The sequence below is a fragment of the Amphiprion ocellaris genome, chromosome 1 (assembly GCF_022539595.1).
Source record: "Amphiprion ocellaris isolate individual 3 ecotype Okinawa chromosome 1, ASM2253959v1, whole genome shotgun sequence".
Lineage (NCBI taxonomy): Eukaryota > Metazoa > Chordata > Actinopteri > Pomacentridae > Amphiprion > Amphiprion ocellaris.
In genome coordinates, this window is record NC_072766.1 from 26,325,062 (window position 1) to 26,344,913 (window position 19,852).

At 38.1% G+C, this 19,852-nt stretch overlaps 1 protein-coding gene across 1 annotated transcript in view; it reads right to left on the reverse strand.

Annotated features, from left to right (window-relative positions):
* LOC111563846 (neural-cadherin) overlaps window positions 1–19,852 on the reverse strand; it is a 375,623-nt gene that overhangs the window by 20,444 nt on the left and 335,327 nt on the right. The window contains exons 34-35 of the mRNA XM_055010997.1: window positions 19,343–19,523; window positions 10,058–10,302 (exon numbers count right to left, since the gene is read on the reverse strand). Of these exons, the coding sequence (XP_054866972.1) occupies window positions 10,058–10,302; window positions 19,343–19,523 (426 nt within the window). The remainder of the gene's footprint in view (window positions 1–10,057; window positions 10,303–19,342; window positions 19,524–19,852) is intronic.

The following is a 19,852-nucleotide window of genomic DNA, read 5'->3' on the forward strand; positions in this document are numbered from 1 at the left end:
GTTAAAATGGCGCTGAATGAGTGTGTGCATAATGGGGTTTCCAGTCAGACAATCAATATCCGCACACCTTGCAATGAGATCAGTGTCTATGAATACATCAACACAGGTCAATAATATCTTATGGATTTTTACCCCATCAAACTATACTTCTGTTTACTGGAGGCATCTGTCTCTTATGCGCTTGATCTATCACTACTCTTCTTCTCATTCCCCTTTATAAAATCAGTTTCAGGCAATTTTTGTTGTAGCTGACAAGAAATGAGGTTTTCACAGGTTCTTAGCTTTAATGACGACATCTACAGGAAAGTGATAGGGCTGAACAATAATAATTGATAACTTCCAGGAATTGAGTTTTTTTCCAGCTCACACACCATTTGGGAACTCAAAATAACCCTCAGCAGCTGTAACAGAACTCTGCCCACACTGAATGCTTTTGTGCCAAAAAAACTACAAGCAAATTGGTCCCCAAAGTTATTATTATTACTTTTTAAATGCAATTCATTTAGTTCACATGGCAGTAAAACCCTGCATGGAAACCTAATATAATAGTTAATCCAGAGCCAGTATTTGTCCAATATATGAGCTTGGTCAGCACCTTTTGCTCTGCTGTTCGTTTTCTCAAGGTTAACTGTGCTTAATGAGTCTTTCTATCTTTTTTCTCTCTCCATTGGTCTTGTTATCGATCCAAAGATGTGCTTTCTTTCACACAATGCTCCACCTCCTCTTGTAAAAATAGTGCTAGTGGTGTCAAACTTTATTTTAGTTATACTTTAGCAATGCTTTTACAAAGATGTGGGTATGAACTGACTCTCAGTCAGACATGCACACCATTCCCAAGGACATTTTGAACAGTAGCGCATAAATCAACCAGAAAGATACAGTGAACATTAGCAGTGTGTGTGTGTGTATCTATGTATATACATATGTACTTTAAATTCTTTTTGTCAGGTTCAGTTGTAAATTCACCTCCTAGGGCATGTTGAATTTAATATCATCCAAACTAGCTAGAGGTGGTCAGACATACATTTTCGCCACATTGGCATGAAATAAAAAATGTGACCAGTGTCTCGTGCATCTGCAGAGATGAACTGTCAAAGGGTGTTTTGTAAAGAATGTACCATGAATAAAATAAAAGAACGACAATGTGCAATATGAATTTAATCTCCATCTGTCTTCCCCTCGCTGTTTTATATAAACAGCGAATGTAATCTAGACTGTGATATGGGACACGAAGTGAGAAACCTACAAAGAATTATAAAAAGAGCAGGACTTCAGAATGTTTTAGTGTCTTCAAGTTTGTTGTTTTGGTTTTACGAACATCACCTGTGCTGTTCAAACCCATCGTTCTTGATGATAGCGCTCAATCTTCAAACGAAAAAGTAGGCAGCTAACTTGATATGACAGTTAAAGCTTTCAGCAACTAAGGAGCCACTTCCCTCCGGAGCTGGTGGAGGACAAAGTCAGAGTCAAATGATGAGTGAAAACTGGACGTCTACTCGCTAGGTCTATGCTGCAATTACAGCCTGTTGCTAGAGGTCAGTAAATAAAAATACATATATATGTAAATTAAACTCAATAATTCTGAGAGATGAATACGTGTTATAAAGGGAAATTATACGTAGATAAAATCTAGATTCAAGAGTGTGTAGTGGATAATAGCCCAGAACATACATTTCCTGATTGACTTAATATTAATAAACTCTGGCAATTATTTTATCATGCATTATCAATTAAAAAAAAAAAAAAAAGAAAAAAGTAATTATTGTGAAAGTCCGTTGCTCAGTGGCTCTGAATACACAGACAGACAAACCATGGATCGCAAGAGGGCTTGATGTTGATCAGTACTTGGGATGGGTGTCATCATGTCTCACCCAAACTAACAGTGGAAGGAGGCTTCAGCAGACAGGTTGGATGCTGCGTATGGGAGAAATAGAGATAAACTCAAACAAGACAAGCTAACAAATGCTTTATTTGTTTAAAGTGTTTGCAAACCAAATGTTACTGTATTTTTGTTTACATAGCAGTACTTTAAAAATAAAAGCGCACAATACACTACTTTTAAATTCAATATTTAATTTTATGTATAACAGTGTGATTGATCGCAATTAAAAATTTTAATCATTGGCCAGCACTACTTAATATACATGACTTTTGTAATACATGATGAAGGTAAGAGAAGGTTTAATTTTATGTTATTTAAAACAAAGGAAGTGAAGACAATCTAATGCATAGCCCATTTCTTTGATGCAGCAGTGACTTCACCCATTTGTCTTTCATAGTTGGAGAACTCAACTAAAAAAATTTAAAAAGAAATGTAGAAATCCACACCAAAAGTTGCAAACATCCAAGGCTCGAAATAATCTAAAATAACATCGGCAGTTTCTATTCTGCCCAACATGTTCTCTACACTGTTTCAAATCAATCCTACATCAGTGAGGTATTGTGTTGGGGAAGATAAAAATGAATATATAAAACCTTTGTGTTGTTTTTTTTTTTGTTTGTTTTTTGGGGGGTTTTTTGGTCATGCGGGATTAGGGTATGGATAATACACCCTGACCAGAAATAAAACAGATTTTTGTTTTTCAGTATGAACAGAGAGGGAGATTGATTTTAGACTCAAGGCTCTTACAGTCTGCTGAACCAGTATGACATGCTGGTGGGGTCCAGAAGAGAAGCAGTAGTGATACAACTCATCGAGGACAAAAGCAGCACAGACACGGTCTGAAAAATATTGGTTTCGGTTGTAAATGCGTTTTAAATTACCTTGTGCATCTTATTGCCACTACAAAGTTTCATCATCAGGGAAAATCAGACGGACAATTTCCTCAGTGATGGACTCAGTTCATAGCTTTTTGTACAATCACACAATCAACCACTCAGCAAATGACAGTAGTCGACGTTCCCTTGTAACTAAACATTGTTGCCAAGCTCACACCAAGAAAACTGCTACAAATGTAAAATGTGGTGGGGGGGCAGGCAGAATACAGGTTGATTTAGTGAATGGGTGGATGTTTTAACCTTCAAATATCAGTTATTAATTACATGTTTTTGAACCACAGGGCAAAAAGTCTTTAAATTCTAATGGCTCAAAACTGAAATCATGTTTATTCATTTTTCAAAAAGACTCTCAATGCCATTGTAAGGTAAAACGCCTTTTATTGGCTAAAAAAATGAAAAATGTTTTGTCGAAATAACAAAAAAACCTCCTTTTCATCTCAGCTGGCTGGTGGAGTGTGTCAGTGTCTGTGTTTGATCCACAGTTGAGGCTAGACTGAGCTCTGTTGGGGAATGAAACACTGAAGCGTTGTCCTCACTAATACGAATGTTTTGCAAAGTGTTAACATTTCATTCCTCTATGTCTAGGTATTTAATGCACATATAAACTCTATAATCTTTTAGGTCACTCAAACAGATTTTTTCAAATATCCCCTGAAGTGCACATTTTTAAAAACTCCCGTTTAGGTTTTGTCAGAGGACTAACATGCATAAACAGCATAAACAGAGAAGAATCTTAATTTCACCATATCTACACATCACTGAACAGACACACATTTTGCAGACAGTAGATATATATTCAACACGGATTTTGCCACATGTTATCTACACACCGTTTAATCTTCGTTAGGATCATGGAGGGCTGGAGCCTATCCCAGCTGAATTAGGGTGAAGACATGTCACCAGTCTATCTCAGGGCTACACAGAGAGACAAGTAATTCATATTCACACCGACGGACAATTTAGAATCACCATTTAACCTCAGCATGTTTTTGGACTGTGGGAGGAAGATGCAGTACCCAGAGAAACTCCACACAGAAAGATCCCAGATCTTTCTAGCTGTGCATTGACAGAGATAACCATTGAGTCACTATGAGCCCCGAATACTACATAGTGTTTGTAATAAAATACATAATTTCCAATATAATGTGTGCTAGACAACAAATCAAAGAAAACTTAAAGCGATTTTGAAAAATTATGCAATTATTTTATGTGTTAAATGTGAAATACGTAGTCGTCATGTCTGATGCTGAATTCACCAGAAAACCTTATCTTAATATGTTCCTGGGTTTTGAAATGCCAACGAGCTTCACATTTACTTATGTGAAGTTGAATGATACTGAATGTTCTGGTATGAGGAGGTGGTAAAGCAAGAAGTCATCAACATGCATCTTCCTTACAGATTATAAGGACTGTGAATGCACACATGGAATACTTCATCTTCCTTTTAAAGAAACAAACTTCCCTATCAGGCTAATTATGTTGGACTTAAATTTCTTGGATGGATCACACTCATGCCTTCCTCAGTAGTACAATCAGCTCTACTGAACATAGGAATGAATGTACTTTCAGTTGGAAAGATTTGGTGATTGTGCAGAATGTGAAGACGCATCTGGTGGGACATTTAATGAGGGGCTGCCTATGTTGTATTTAGCCAGAATTAAAATGAGTTTGGGCCCTGAGCTTGCTGCTGTGCTGTCGGACCACTGCTGTTCGGAGCACTTAAGACTGACTTTATTGTTATAATCTAAGTGGAATTGACTGTGTTTTGCTTCTGGGCATTGAAAGCTTGTCAGATTTTGTGTCTGTGTGCGTGCATGTGTGTGTGTGTGTGTGTGTGTGTGTGTGTGTGTGTGTGTGTGTGTGCGCCTTGATTTTGCTGCCAAATTTCTCATGAAAAAAAAGATTGTCCATTAAATAGTGAGCAACATCAATAACCACTCTAAAAATATGCTCAGTGTTTTCTTTGGTATACTATTCTACTACAGTGTATAAGTCATACTGACATTGATCTTTAAAGGTATTATAAATCATGACAGCCTTTTGAGTATTGTGATTCAAATAAATTCCTCTTGCATGGCTTGGTGGGAGACTTATGAGAGCTATTCTGCAGAATATGTCAGAACTAAGACCAAGGTCTTCGAGAAAATGGTGCAATTCCAGGCAGTTCAACTACTACATTTAACAGTTCAACTACAACGTTTAAAAAATTAAATTAAATTAAATACATTACTAGTATATTCAATCATCAGCTACAAGAAAAAAAAATCACCTGCCTACAGTTGTGTACGTCCCTACTGTGCTGCACATTTGAAATTCTGAAAATGCTGTCCTTCTGTGATAACAATCAAACTACTATTTTATTAACACTTTACAAATTAAAAAGAAAATAAAAAAAAGTTCCAGCAGCTGTGATGGAGGTCAGAACTCAATCTGACGACCGCCGCTATGTGACAAATGAGTTAAAAGCAGCCTGTCCACCCTACCTAAGTAAAAAACCTTAGTCTTACACCCCTACAGACATCAGATCCTCTACATGGACAACACAGTCTGTTCATATAGTAAAAGTGCAGACGCCTGAAGCTCAAATACGTTGCAATAAAACTGTTGCTTTAACCAATTAGATTTGGAGTTGGTGACCTCAGGAACAGCAGGTGTATGGTAGCATCAGCATTTTCACGTCTCTGATTGGATGGTGAAAGAGTTAGCCAAAGCTAGCGATTCCTATTTGTCACAATGGCTGATGGGGGACAAGATATTGATTTGGCAGCAGATATGCTTAGAAAACCATTTTCAAGTCAGACTTTCCAAGAAAAGCTGGACATCGTGAGGAAAAGATGGTCAACCCCAAAGCTAGCAAGCCACCAGCCGGGAAAAGGGTTTATCCGTCATTTTCAGCTCAGTAAGTATGAGCAGTACCGTTGGCTCAACTTTTTCCAGAAATACGACTGAACAGACCTGACTACTTGCAGCACTGGTCTCCATGGCAACAGAAAAGGACTTATTGTTGGAACTGAAACATGCTGATTGCTAGCATAGCAGAATGATTGAACTCTTCGTGAAGAAAGAAAGCTTAGAAATTTTATTTCCAGATTTCAAAATGCTATTTTATGTATAATTTTGCAATCCTAATATTTCCCTTAAATATACCTACTTAATGCCTCACTATACATACATGTATTATATGGATGTGTTAAATTTATTCATCTTTTACTTAATATTTGGCTAACATTACCCTCACAGATCAGTTAAAAGGAATTAATCTGTTACTGAGTTGAATCTTCCCTTTCAAGTGAGTTTGCGTACAGATGGGTTTTTAATGCATTTATTTATTTTTGTTATAAAGTTTTTGTCTTTTTTCTGCAAAAGAAAGAAGTGGGGAAAAAAACTCTAGAAATACAGGCAAGTATGTCAATGTCAAACCACCAGTAATAAACCAAGGTTAGAATGCAGAACAACAGTGCTGAGAGAAATTGCAGTGGAAATGCATAAAGACATGGATGTGAACATGAAGAGAGGATGATATTTTCACACAGCTACACATGTAGAAACCAAAATAAACAAACAGAAAAAAATTAATTCAGATTTTCTGTATGCCAAGTGAATATTCAAGCTACATGATAAATTCAAAGGGCTAGGCTATCAATTATTACTATTGGAAAGAGTTAGCCAACTGGACTTTGCAGCCGTGCTAACATTTATGAACTAGAAACGTTGCTTTGAATTCACAGCCACAGAGGAGCACCCTAGGGACTGGCACTGGCTCTGCTCTACTAGTCTTCTTGTCCAGTCAATGGAAGAGAAATAGCAACTCCCTAACTTCTTTTTTGATGTTCACATTGACCACGTTAGCAGGAAGGGACAGTGACTCTAACTAATATGAACTGCCCTTAAAGGTTTCTAAACTAATATGACATCTAAAATGACAAATATCATTAATTCTGAGTGTTTCTTGATGATGATTTGTTTTCAAAGTAGTTCTGCATTAAAGTTTCTTGAGGTGAATTGTTTTCACCTTTCATGTTAGTACTTCTTTGAGATTCTAGTTTGGCATTGCTTTGAACTAAATGATAAAATTATCATGTTAAGTGGGTAATATTTATCATGCCATTAGTTGAATTTGTTAACCATGTTCAGTTACAACTATGGCTGACGTGAATGTCATTAGACTTGCAGGTATTTAGTTAGTCAGGTATGGGCAAATTAAAAATGTTGATCTGATGATGTAACTAGAGGAAAAGATAGACAATCACCAAAGACAGTCAAATCAATTCAGTTAGTAACAAGACAGTACCAAAATTAATGACAATGATTGTTGAGATGTCTCATTTAAACTAAAGCCAGACCTATCTCCACACAGCCGGGTCAGTGTTGGAGAATGGTCCGGCTGCACTCATAAAAACCAATCACAACCCTCAGTTGCTGTAAAAGAACTCTGCCCACACTGAATACTTTCATGCTAAAAAAACAACAAGCTCAGTGTGCAGCCTTGCAAAACAGCATCTGACAAGAACAAGTTCTGTTGGAACATTCTTAGAAATCAAAACTTTTTTAATTACAGGTGGGCAATCATGCAAGAATGTCCATGTTTGGCAGCAAAGGTTGTAACTACTATATATTCTTTGTAGAACTTTACAAATGTTCACCAAAAGAACCACGCTGACCTGTCAAATAGCATCACCCAAATCTTTGCTGAAAGTTGCTATTTTCAGTAGGTTACTGCTCAGAAGTTGTTGTTTCCCATAGTGAAGGGGATTTTCAAACTGGAAACACAAAGGTAGCAGAAGGGGAGAAAATGCTTGGTGAAATCTGTGGCCAGATCACTTGAAGCTTGAAGCACCAGGCACCATGAATAGCTTCACTTAATTTAATGGGAAACCATCTGATAAAAGACCATACCAGACAAGACAATAAGGTCAAAAGGAATGAACTAATTTGAATCCTTTTTCAGTACAGAATTTCATCTTCACCAATCATAGCATTCAAAAAAAAAGAAACATTTTCCTTGAGAGCTGCTGTCCTTCTTTTGTTCTTGCTGCTCAAACATTTGGAGTCTGCACAAGCAATATTTGTTGAAGGCATTAAAAAAAGTCTCTCTTGCTGCTACTTAAATTTCAGAGTGAGGAACGCTTGACCGATCGAGCGCGGAATGCTCTACCGATTGAAATTACTACCAAAGCCCCGAGAGCATTGATCTCAATTTCTGCAGGTTTGGGTAAACAGCACCTTATACGCCTACAAATCAAGTAATTAACACTTAAAACAGAACTGAGCCTCAGCAGGATCAAGCTTGGATGTCGCATTTAATATGAGCCTAAAGCCAAAATTGAAGGGAATATTGTGGAATGGAGGTGAAAAGAAGAGAAAGGAGAAACAATCATTTGAACTGTGTCTGACTGGTCTCAGGGTGTGAGGGAGGTGCCCTCTGAATCACCAATGAAACAAGTAGACATGGCCAGCAGCAGTGTGACACTGACACCATCCTTCTCAGCACTATGCATCTCCTGCTTTGCCTTCTCTCACTATGCTGTGTGCTACCTCCGCTTTGTAATCTGTTCAGCTCCCTCTTGTTTTCTTTTGGTATTGTGCGGCATCCTCTTTTATTCTGCGCTCCCCTGATCTATTTTCCTTTCTTGTTCTGTGCTCTGTCTCATACTGCTCTTTACTGTTGTGTTGTATTGTCCTCAATTAAACAAGGGGGTACATGTCATTGTTCTGACAATTCTCTGTGAACAACTGTGCCCGAGGCGCTGTCTCAGCAGTGAATCCTTTCGGAATAGGAATAAAAAGCTAAAGGTACAGGTAGATGAATATTCAACAAGCAAAAACAGACAGGCAGGAAGAAAGAAAAATGTGGATTTTAACTGCAGAAAACCAGACACCAGTCTGTTCCAGGCCGTCCGCCCACAGACACGAGGAAGTGCTGGTATATTACTAATGCCGTTAGCAAGCTCTAGTCATAACCTACGATTCCTGCAGAGACTTTCTGACCTTTTGGTAAAGAAAGCTTGACTATAGTGAGAACTGCTGTTTCTTCAGTAAGTCTTCAGTATGACTTTAAGCTGTATAATACTGTGTATTGTCAAAGGTGCCTGCAAATGACAGTCATGAAGTTGATTTAGGAAGGCTTTTACAGAGTTCCAAGCAGCCCACATTAGTTGTTTTTATACATATAGTCATCACATAAGGATTCAGAAGTTACTTCCTAGTCCATATTTCAGATGTCTGACATTGGGAAAGATAACTATCAGGACTGGAGCAACAATTCAATGCATTAAAATTCCCCCGGAAACCAATGTTTTATTGTAGCACACCACTTACATTTCACACACACACAAAGATGTGTGCTGTAATGGGAAATCTAGATAAAGATGAGGCGCATAAGCTAATAGGAGCATCTTGCAGTAATTATTACATCCACTTCTACGTGGTGTATCTTGTCAGGCCCCCTGTTAATTTGAGTGTGGTAACATTGTCCCTAGGGTCTCACTATACTCACAATTGTGTACAACAAGACTCTAAGGGTAAACTAAGGCTCTAATTATCAAAGAAGCATCTATACCATAATTAGAAACATCTGGTATATGACTATCTCACTGTGTGTGAGTGCAGGAAAGAAACAGGGAGAGCTTCAATGGTTTTCATGTGTCAGTTTCAGATCTTTGCTGTACTTAATTTTCACATTTGTCATTTTGTGGTTATCAGTTTGGAAATAGAAATTCCAGTTTTTGTCAGAGCTGGTAATTGCATAACAAGCAGATGATCTTTATGCCACCTTTGTGACAGACATTGCCTACAGCAATAGTTATAAATATGCAGTTTGTTATGACAGTTAAAGGAATTCCAGGAGATTATGCTGTGAGTTTACTTTCTATCAGGCTTAAAGACAAATGTTAGGGATTATTTTTGTAAAATCAGTATTTGCTTGTATTTTTCGAGAGGTTACATTTTTAGTATGCAAAAAGGGAGAATCTGGGCTCCTGGGATGTCTCATGTTACCTGTTTAAATTTATTGAGTTTCCATTTATTATGTTTTTTTTTTCTTCAGTAAGTTTTTGGTGGTGTGAGTGGTTGATTGTCTTGCTGCACCTCTACACAATGTGATTGTTCATAGAAGGCAAGAAAAGCAAATACGCAATCACAAAAAAAATAAGAGACTGCTTGTTCCTATCATCCTTTCCAAATTCCTCTGCTTGAGATGGTACCTGTTAATGTAGAAATTGTTCGAATGGACAAACAAATGTATGTAGGTTGTGTAACATGCAGTCGATGTAATAGCTACCCAGTAAGGCCATGAAGCAGATGCAGATGGCAAAGAGGGAGCTGAAGCTCAGGCCCACGTCCTCCCTGTAAATTGCCAGTGTCGTCTCACAGTGACGTCCTCTGTAGCCGTCCGGGCAGTGGCAGGTGAATTTAGAGGGTGACTGGGCCACACAGGTGCCACGGTGACAAGGCCTGGTAGCACAGAGGGTGTAGACACAGGACTTTCTGGTCCCGTTAACACGGATCATGTGACCGGGAGGACATCTGCAAAGAAGCAAGTTGGATAGGAAAAAGGAAAACAAGAGGATTTTAACTCATGTGTAGATTATGCACCGGACATATCAACTGCCTTGATAAGGTGAATGTGTAATAACTGTTCTGAGGAAAGGCTGATTTTATATAAAGTAAATAAAACAAGAGAAACAGCTAGGATTAAACAAATCCTATTGAATGCATAAAATCTAAAAAAATATTATCAAAGTAGCATGATGATCGTGTCCAAATGTAACAGAATGAAAGTGGTGATTTTTCTGTAAAAATCTACTCGGGTATGACTAAAAAGAATCCTGAATTTTTAAAAAAATTATCCGTCAAATTCGATTTATTGAAAACGCACTTAAACACGTGACAGAATAAATTTGGCTCTTTACAATCTTAGAACTTACGTTTATTTCCATTTGCACCAATGAAAATGGGCAACTTTTCCTTTAATCAATGATCTTATGCAGATGTACACTTCAATAGAGAATGGACTGCAGGAGGTGAAAATGCTGACTGTGGCACTGGCAGTAGCTAGGATGATTTTATGCAGACAGGGTCATATTTTCTGCCTCACTTCAGAAAGCACCACTATAATTAAAAGCTCATTTGGGTGTAACAGCTCAAACAGACATTTTATGAGGCCATTAATTCAGTATCCCATTCAGTGTCTATGGAACAGCTCCAGGCTGTACATTTTGATGACATCAGAGATGAGTCTTGCCTCTGGTCTCAGGAGACATGCGCATGCTTATAAATATTGACTTAACTTTACTATCAAACAGCAACATTAAATTGAAAATGGTGTTGTACTTTATCTTATAATTGTTCCTCTTCTGTCACAAAACAAATCCAGACGGGCCAGTAAAGGGTTAACTTACTGTGCCTTCTCCCAAACTCCGTCTATGAATTACGTTCATATCTGACTAATCTACTTAGCTATTTATACTCACTGTTTGCATTAGAATTCCTCAGCATTAATTTTCAACACAAAACTTGGGGTCCCGATTCAACAGAAAATCGATTGTTGATTCAATAAAAAGAAAAGAAGAACCTATTTTTTGGCTTTTACACCAGTTCACTCTTTGTTAGTCATTTATTTATGTAACCGCACTAATTTAGAAACGCTGTTTGTCTTCTCTATATATGAAGATTATGAATTCACGGAACAACATTACTATTTAAATGTTTTACTGGTAGGACTGGTAGGTGCGTGTGTGTGTGTGTGCGTGTAGTTCTGGGACAAGTAAAGCTGAGTTCTACTGTTTCTGTTCTAACTCCAGCAGTGAAAAATGCCTCTCTGCTGTAACATTAGTACCATGGAAAGCCACTGTTATCCAAAAGCTTTTTTTGGGTGCAGCACTTTTGAAATGAAAAACACTTTCGACTGGGTTATTTTTTTCTGGCAAAAAGTTGGAGGATGTTTTCCAGAGTGCTGCAGAGTGAGTTGGTCAGCTCGTCTCAGTTGTTCATGCAAATGTTACTCACTGTATGATGGGATATGAAGCATTCATAAAATATGCTCATTCTGTCTTGCAAAACTAGTTAAGAGGTCAATAATGGTGGTTAATTTTTTTTTAATATGAACTCCAAGATTACTCAGAAATGGTTTATTAATGTTGTAGTTATGTACATAGAACTAAGACAGTGCCATTAACATAAGGTTATTTCCTAACATTAGATAAAACGTTTGACTTTTGTGAATTGATGCACAATTGCAGAAGAGGAGACTCAATATATACACGAACCAATGCTTGTCACTTTCCACTAAATCACTGGTCACATTTTGGAAATTTGTGATGTTGGAGGTGGGGGGATCTCCTTGCTTTTAGTTTGTAGATTATGACCACTAATGGGGATCTACAGCAACACTTGAATAACTATGCTACAGTACAATATCTCATGTTCATGAACATGTTCTAGAGGCGCACTGCTGTCCTGTTTCTGTGGGGTAATCAGCTATCTGCCACATCTCATTATAGGGAGTCACTCACCATGCAATTACTGTGTTTATGTTCATTCATTCAAACTGAGCATTGACTGTAGGCATGCAGCAGCTCCATAATGCACAAGTAGAATTTTCACCTTCATACGCACGCAGTCGTATACACACATCACTCTATGTCAAAATAGACACTGGCAAATATCTCCTACTCTCTGATTACCTTAAAGGGAACTGTTAAAGTCAATGAGAACATACTTCTTATGCTCTGTAGAGATATTTTTAGATTGTATTTTTTATAGCAGCATTTCAGCATGATCCACATGAGAGTCTGCAAAAAGAACACTTCAGGCCATTCCAGTCTAGAACAAAGACCCAAAGTCATTTTAGTTTTGCCTTAAGAATGACTACAAAGTGGACTGGACTTGCCTGTAACAACCGAAGTCAGTATCATGTGAATATTTTCACTATTTAGAGTTACTGTGCTCGTTGTAGTTTAAAATGTCAGCTATCTTGATAATGTACAGAAAAACAACGTCGTAATTGTTAAAAAGGCATTTTAAAAGATAATGAGCAGCAGGAGGGTTTATTATGCCATAGCTGAAGCTCAGCACTCAGGACCCATTATGCCAGTTGGAGTCTGTGTAGGTGTTGAATACAGGACACCTGTCAGTCAACTAGACAACACTGCTTCTGTTTTCTGCACTTTCTCTTATCTTTGGCAGTAATTAGCCATGACTGGAATCAGTGCTGTGACGAAAGCCCCATCATAACCTAGATGAGAATGCATGCTCTCAAAGTAGTTAGTGACAGGTGTGGTGCGGTGAGAGTTACTGAAGCCTGATTGCTTTTGTGTTGAACACTTTTCACTCCTTGTTAAAGAACAGTCTAGTTAAAAAGATCTTCATCTCAATTTTATGCTGTCACACACCTCATGTTTTCTATTACTTTTCCTGAGAATATGCTTTGGTTAAACAGTTGAAGGGAAAAATAGCAAGAAATTGTAAATTCCTGCTGATTATGCTGCAGATCAGTCAGGGTTCCTCCGATGAATAATAATAAAGTTCTACACAGTAAACAGTGCTTTTGTAAACTGAAAGTCCACATTATATTTTATCTGCTGCATCTTTTGTCATCTGATTACTTTTGCACCATAAATTGAACCAGCATTAGGCCCACACCTGTTATTTACTGTTGCAATAAGCCTACCAACTGTCACATATTAGCACATTCAAGGAATACAATGAAGCCCTTCTCAGACATGGGATACAGAAGTGATAGAATTCTGTCATTCAGACACAGGTCACGTTTCCATTAATGTTTCTCAAGGCTTCATTCAGACATACACATAACAGTCACGTAGACAGCCATTGTATGTGCACGATATTTGCCATTTACGCAAGATTAGACAATACACCAAGTGATGTATAATGCATGATAAAGCAATACCAAACAAAACCTAAATTTAAACCAACTGTATCTTATCAAACTGTTCAAACAATTAAAAGCCTTGTTTATTTATGATTTCATAAACAGTGAAATTTCTGGCAATCTGCAATAATAATCTACCTGCTACCTGCTATGCGACTTCAATCAGATTCAGCACCTCGAAGTCTGTGGCCATAGTATTGTGCCAAAAACCAGTGGATTGCTTCCTCCACCTCCAGTGAGAAGTTTAAGTGGTTCTTGTTCACATGTGATGGCAAAATGGCGTGTGAGATAGAAGACTGAATGGAGTATGAGACTAACAACTTCTGAGTGGCAACCTACCACACAGAAAATGTCAAGTTTTACCAAGTATTTGGATTCACTAGTGAGGCAGTCCTGCCAGTTTTTTGTTTTTTTTTTCTTCTGTGAATGAATTAAAGTTCTCACATCCCATACATACAAATGTTCCACAGAAAGAATTACATAGTCACTATTTGAAATGGACACCATTGCCGTATCACTCACTTTATTGTGACTGGCTTAAACAAACACAAACAAGCCAAACTTTATTTTTCCTCTATAGCAGAATGAAAAAGAAGTGTAGTCAGATCATTCTGTAATGCAAAATGAGTTGGATAAGCATATCTACCAGTCGATCTATGCCCAACCTTCACCTGTGGTCATCAGCTTTGGACAGTGACTGAAAAAATGAGACCATGATCACAAGTGGCTGAAATGAGTTTGCTCTGGAGGGTGACTTGGAGGTAGGGTGAGGAATTTGGATACCTGGAGGTAGCTCAGAGTAAAGCTGCTGCTCCTGGACATTAAAAAGAGCCAGCAGTGGTGGTTTGAGAATCTGATTAGGATGTGTCCTGGCTGCCTCCTTAGAGGTTTTCTGTGCATGCCCAACTAAGAGGAACTTCTGGGTAGGCCAGAAGGTGCTGGAGAGGTTACATATCTCATCTGACAGTGAATGCCTTGGGATCCCCCAGGAGGAGCTGGAAACATTGTTGGGGACATGGATGTTTGAACTGGCAACTTTTGTTTGGAAATAAAGCATTTTGGAAGTACACCGCTCTACAGTTATCGACTAGTTAAGTGGACACGCAAGTTATCACTATTTATTCCACTCTTTACATGGCAAAAAAATGACACCGCCTTCCAAACTCTTAATATTGCTTCTAGTACAGTCCCATTCAAATGACCCTGGTATGTGGAGAAACTAAAAGAAAATGAATTGTTCTAAATGTTTTTTTTAATCATTATCAAATTGAAAGAAAAAAGACCATGACTGAGTTTATTTGAGCTCAAAGTAGTTAAGTAATTGAAATAATTATCTGACTGACTGTTGCCCTTGAGTAAGTTTCAAACATTTGTGCTTCTAAGACTCACTACTAACATTTACTTCTCTCTAATCATCTTTCAAGGTTCAGGTCAAGTGTTCAAAAGAGAACAAGGTGAACAAACAAGTGGGGTGAGAATGGAGAAGTAGAAAGTGTATGTATGTGTGTGTGTGTGTGTGTGCGTGTGTGTGTGTGTGTGTGTGTGTGAAGGAGTGTAGCAAAGTTGAACAGGAGTGAGCAAGATGAGAGCTGTACAAACCAAGAAATGGAGGAATGGAGGGGCAGAGTGCGAGAATGAGAGCCATTGTTAAAAAGAAAAAAAAAATAAATTGGTGGATGGATGATGTGGGTGAGTGGATCAGAGAAGTGGAAAAAAGTGAAAGGCAAGATTAAAAGCTAGGAGGCTGCACAGACTGAATAGAGGCCGATGTTTCCAATGGCAGAAAAATTGCTGAGATTAGTGAATGTGGCTAAGAGCACTCAATGTTTGATTCGGTCTGTGCCACAGGAGAGGGTTGTTAGCTTGCTGTGGCTTTTCATTGGATGGCATTTCCATTTCCCAACGACAAACAAACTAACCCTTATACAGAAAGTAATACAGTAGTGCAAGTGAAATGTTGATCAAGCAAAAGTGTGAATCCCCTCGGAGTCAGGGGGCTGAAATAATAATTTATTTTCACCACCAACATTTTGTGACTGAGCAGGTGGGGTCTCCTGCCTTATTCTTCATCTTTAATGGGGAACATGGCTTTTGCCAAACAGCGATCTTGACTGTAGGGCTGCAACTGTCGATGAATCGATTAATCGTCTAAGCACATTACGGCATCAAAAGCGGAAGTGAGCGCGCTATGCCACAGAAATAACCGTCAGAGTGGAGTGCAGGACATGGATGGACATCCGCGCTGTATCATGCATATATAATATAATATTATTCCTGTTGCATAGCACGTTCACTTCCGCTTTTGATGCCGCAACGTGCTTAGATGATGAATTGATTCATCGATAGCTGCAGCCCTACGTGAGGAGTTTTAATTTTTGTGAGTCTCTCTGATACATGTCAGTCTAAAGTCAAGGTCAAAATTGGCCATTTTGGCCAGTGATCAATTTAAATTAAATAAAGCATTAAAAATAACCATCAACAAACATTAGAAGCATAGCCAGATATGAATGTATATATTTGTATACATGCAACTTAAAACTGGTTTGGTAAAAGTTCACAATTAATTTTGTCTCAGCAGAAGTGCACTGTGAATAACTTATTGTGATTTTATTATATGGCACCTGGGTAGATTTCTGAGCTTCCCTGCCCTACTTTACCTCAAGGCCTCTTAGATCATCAGACCAACTGCTGTTAATGTTAACTGTTCCACAATCAAGTCTAGTGGGCAAGAGAGATGCAGCCTCTGCAGTGGCAGTTTTAAAGCGTTGAAAAAGCCATCCTCTTTCAATCAAATGTCAAATATTCCTTCTTCATTGGTATTTTCAAGAAAAACCTGAAGACGGACATATTTTCAATGGCTTTTGGCTGCTCTTAATTGTATTAATATTTCATATTTATTTTTAATTTACAGAAGTTTTACCCTGCCTTTATGTTTGCACATAATTTCTTGCTGCCTGTCTAAAAACAACTTGAGTTGACCAAAGTACCATACATGTTTTCAAACGTTTTATATACATACAGAACTAAAAGCTCTACTAAAAGAAATTATAGGATGTATATTGTAAATTGGTTGAATAATTGTACCAGATTTTGCACACATTTCTCAGGTAAAGGTGCATATTGAGATACTACAGAAATATTCAAGTTGAAGTCTGCAATGTAGTCAAGGTGTGGTCTCGAGACTGGATTGACTTTGAGACAGCTACACAATATCTCTTCTTTGTAAGGTTGGCTTAGGAGTAGCAACTCAGTGCTGATCTGCTGATGTCAGTTCACATGACACTTTGTGCCTGCCTAACAGCTAAATGTGTTTACTTGCTCATTGGTATTTCAAAGACAGGACATCACTTTCAAAATAAAATAATATGAACACATAATTTTTGATGACCTTTAACCAGTTTGGAGCTTGGGGATTTTCTGGCTGCCTGTGATTATTAAATAGGAAACAAGCACCACAATAAAAACATAGGAATTCAACTTAAGTATGTACATGAACATCCAAACAGGCCTTTTTCTATGGGGGTGCAAAGGTATGCATTGGATTCTCAGTTGAAATTTGAATAATAAATATGCTGTCATTTATTTGCGAGTGGGGAGTGGAAATCCTTGCTAAGTGCACTGATTATTTTGGTCTAACCATCATGCAAGACGACAGTTGAAATTGTGCAGGTCTGCTGTGTCACGTCAGTCTTTGCAGCTGCATATAGGTCCCTATAACCACAGCTAGACAACTTTAATCTAGTAGTGTTTGTTTATTGTGCAAATTTTATTGTGTTACATGGATATTTAGTAAGTTGAATACTGGCAGCATCACAACCACCACAGCTGCAGACACCAAAGCAAATTGAGGAGTAAATACTAAAATAACCAGCAGCAAAGTTGTTATAAAGACTCCATCCAAAGTTGTGTTAGCTGTCTCATTTTGAGCATCTGCTACCACCAGCTCACTCCTGCTGTCCAAAGGTGGATTTGGAGTTCCATGTTGATGTTTGTTTATGTCACTCTCCATGTCCACAAAGTGAACGATTATGGAAATTCAACCAGTGCAGAGGCTATAGAGACATACAGTGCAGCTATCCATCAAGCAAGGTTGAATGCTAACTGGCTGAAAGTTTGGCTCGAACCAGAACGGATAAATGGTCCCTTCGATAGTGCATGCATTTATAAGCACTATTTGGGACTGCTTTTACACCAGGATTTGGTTTCACTCCATTAGGACTTCTGTCTTTTTCGTAGCAGGGGCAAAGCAAAAGGACCAACAAAAGCAGAAACATGAACAAGAACAGCATGCATTACCGGTTGCTCCACATATCTTCCCCCGAGTGGCAGCAGATGGCAACAACAGGTAGACATAGGCCTGAAAAGCATGCTGGGGCCTTGACTCACACCCACCACTTCACCTGCAACTTCACCAAGTACCAGATGACCTTTGTGAAATAAATAACCTATGCAATTATGTCTAAATAAATACACAAGAAGTGTATGTTGTTTTTCAAAAAGACCTACTTTACTGTTATCACAAGTCTAAGGTTTCAAAAGTCTAAGGTCAAAAAAGTTGGGAATTCAGTCAGTTTGTGATTACTGTCAATATTTTACCCACAGACATTGTCCTAACACTTTGGGAATGGAAATTACCACAGTCAGAGTCCTCTGAGCCGGTGATGTAATCAGTAATCACCTGAAACATGTTTAAAGGGGTTACTGTTGCAACTTAAAATTATATCTCTATAACGATGACACACTTGCAAAAACAAGACCAAATAAAGAATGATCAAAGTTGATGCAGCAGGAGTTGAGATATCTTGACTCTGACTAACAGGTGAAGCTTTAAGCCACTCAATCCTACAGTTTGCATAATGTAAATCCCTGACATAATTTAGTTAGACCTGATGGATGACAACAGCTTTCACTCTCCCCACGCTCACAGTTTTTATTGCAGGCCGAGAGTGGTTGCCCCAGTGTCAAGGAAGATATTTTACAACTACTTTCAGAGTTTGAGAGTTGAGCATGTCAAGTGATCCCTTGTTTTGTTTTGTTTTTTTGTTGTTGTTGTTTTATGAAGCCATATGGCAGGTATGAATGAGACATGGTAAAATAATTAATCTGGTTGTATGAGACATTTTTAATGTTTAATTTTATTTTGCTCCAGTCAGACTCAATTTAGATTTCTGTGCACTATGCTGACGATGTTACAGAAAATTTATTAGGTCTAAAAGAGTAAGTCCTTTGTTTTATTGTCAATGTAGTTGTGACTTTACTATTGATTTCTATCACACTCGTCTGGAATTTTTTTTCTAGTCTTGCTCTGCAAGTGGATGTTTTTTTGACTGCAACATCAAATTTCTTACCATGAAGTGGTTGCAATATAATTTGTTACAGACATTTCAGCAGGTTTACAATAAATCTCAATTCAGTGATGCTTTTGTTTCTGTGACTTTAATATAATCTTAAGTGGGTCAGGACTATGTTGTTTTAAACCACATTTATATGACTATGAACAAAAATAGTATCAATGTCAGAAGCTAAAAAGTGCCTGAAGAGGAAGCAATTTGGTTTAAATGCACGTCTTCATGCCCTTGACTCAAAATGATAAGCGTGTGTGTGAAGCATCCAAGTGTGAAAGTGCTCAACTGTGCAGTTGCATTTAGTGTGTGTAGAATTGTGTGTATGTACCTGCATTCGTGCACTCTCCACAAATCAACACAGGTAAAGGGAGGGCTACACTGGTTCCTTTTGCAGGAGTCGGAGGAGCACCCAACAGAGAGGCCTTGTATGCTGACCTGGGAAACCCCATCTCGTGGCTGGCTGTCCAGTGGCAAGTAGCGACCATTGAGGCGTAAATCTCTCATACAGCCTGTGAAGGAAAAAACAGTAAACTAGGGTTCAGTGGAATAAGAAATACTTCAAATTAAGAAATAATTGTTTTACCTCATAAACCACATGTTCTTGATAGATTACTGGTTCTTCTTCTAACAGCATAAATCTACCCACTCTGTCAAATTACACACTGTCCAAGATTTTGCAAAGAAACAATCTGTTTAGGAACACTTCAGAGCACTGCAGTCAAAGTTCTGTATATATGTTGGATATTGAATAGCATGCTCAATGGTGCACTGATAACTGTGTCACTGGTGCACTCACCTGCTAAACTTAGCCCACGGGAGACAACATATAAAAAATCCT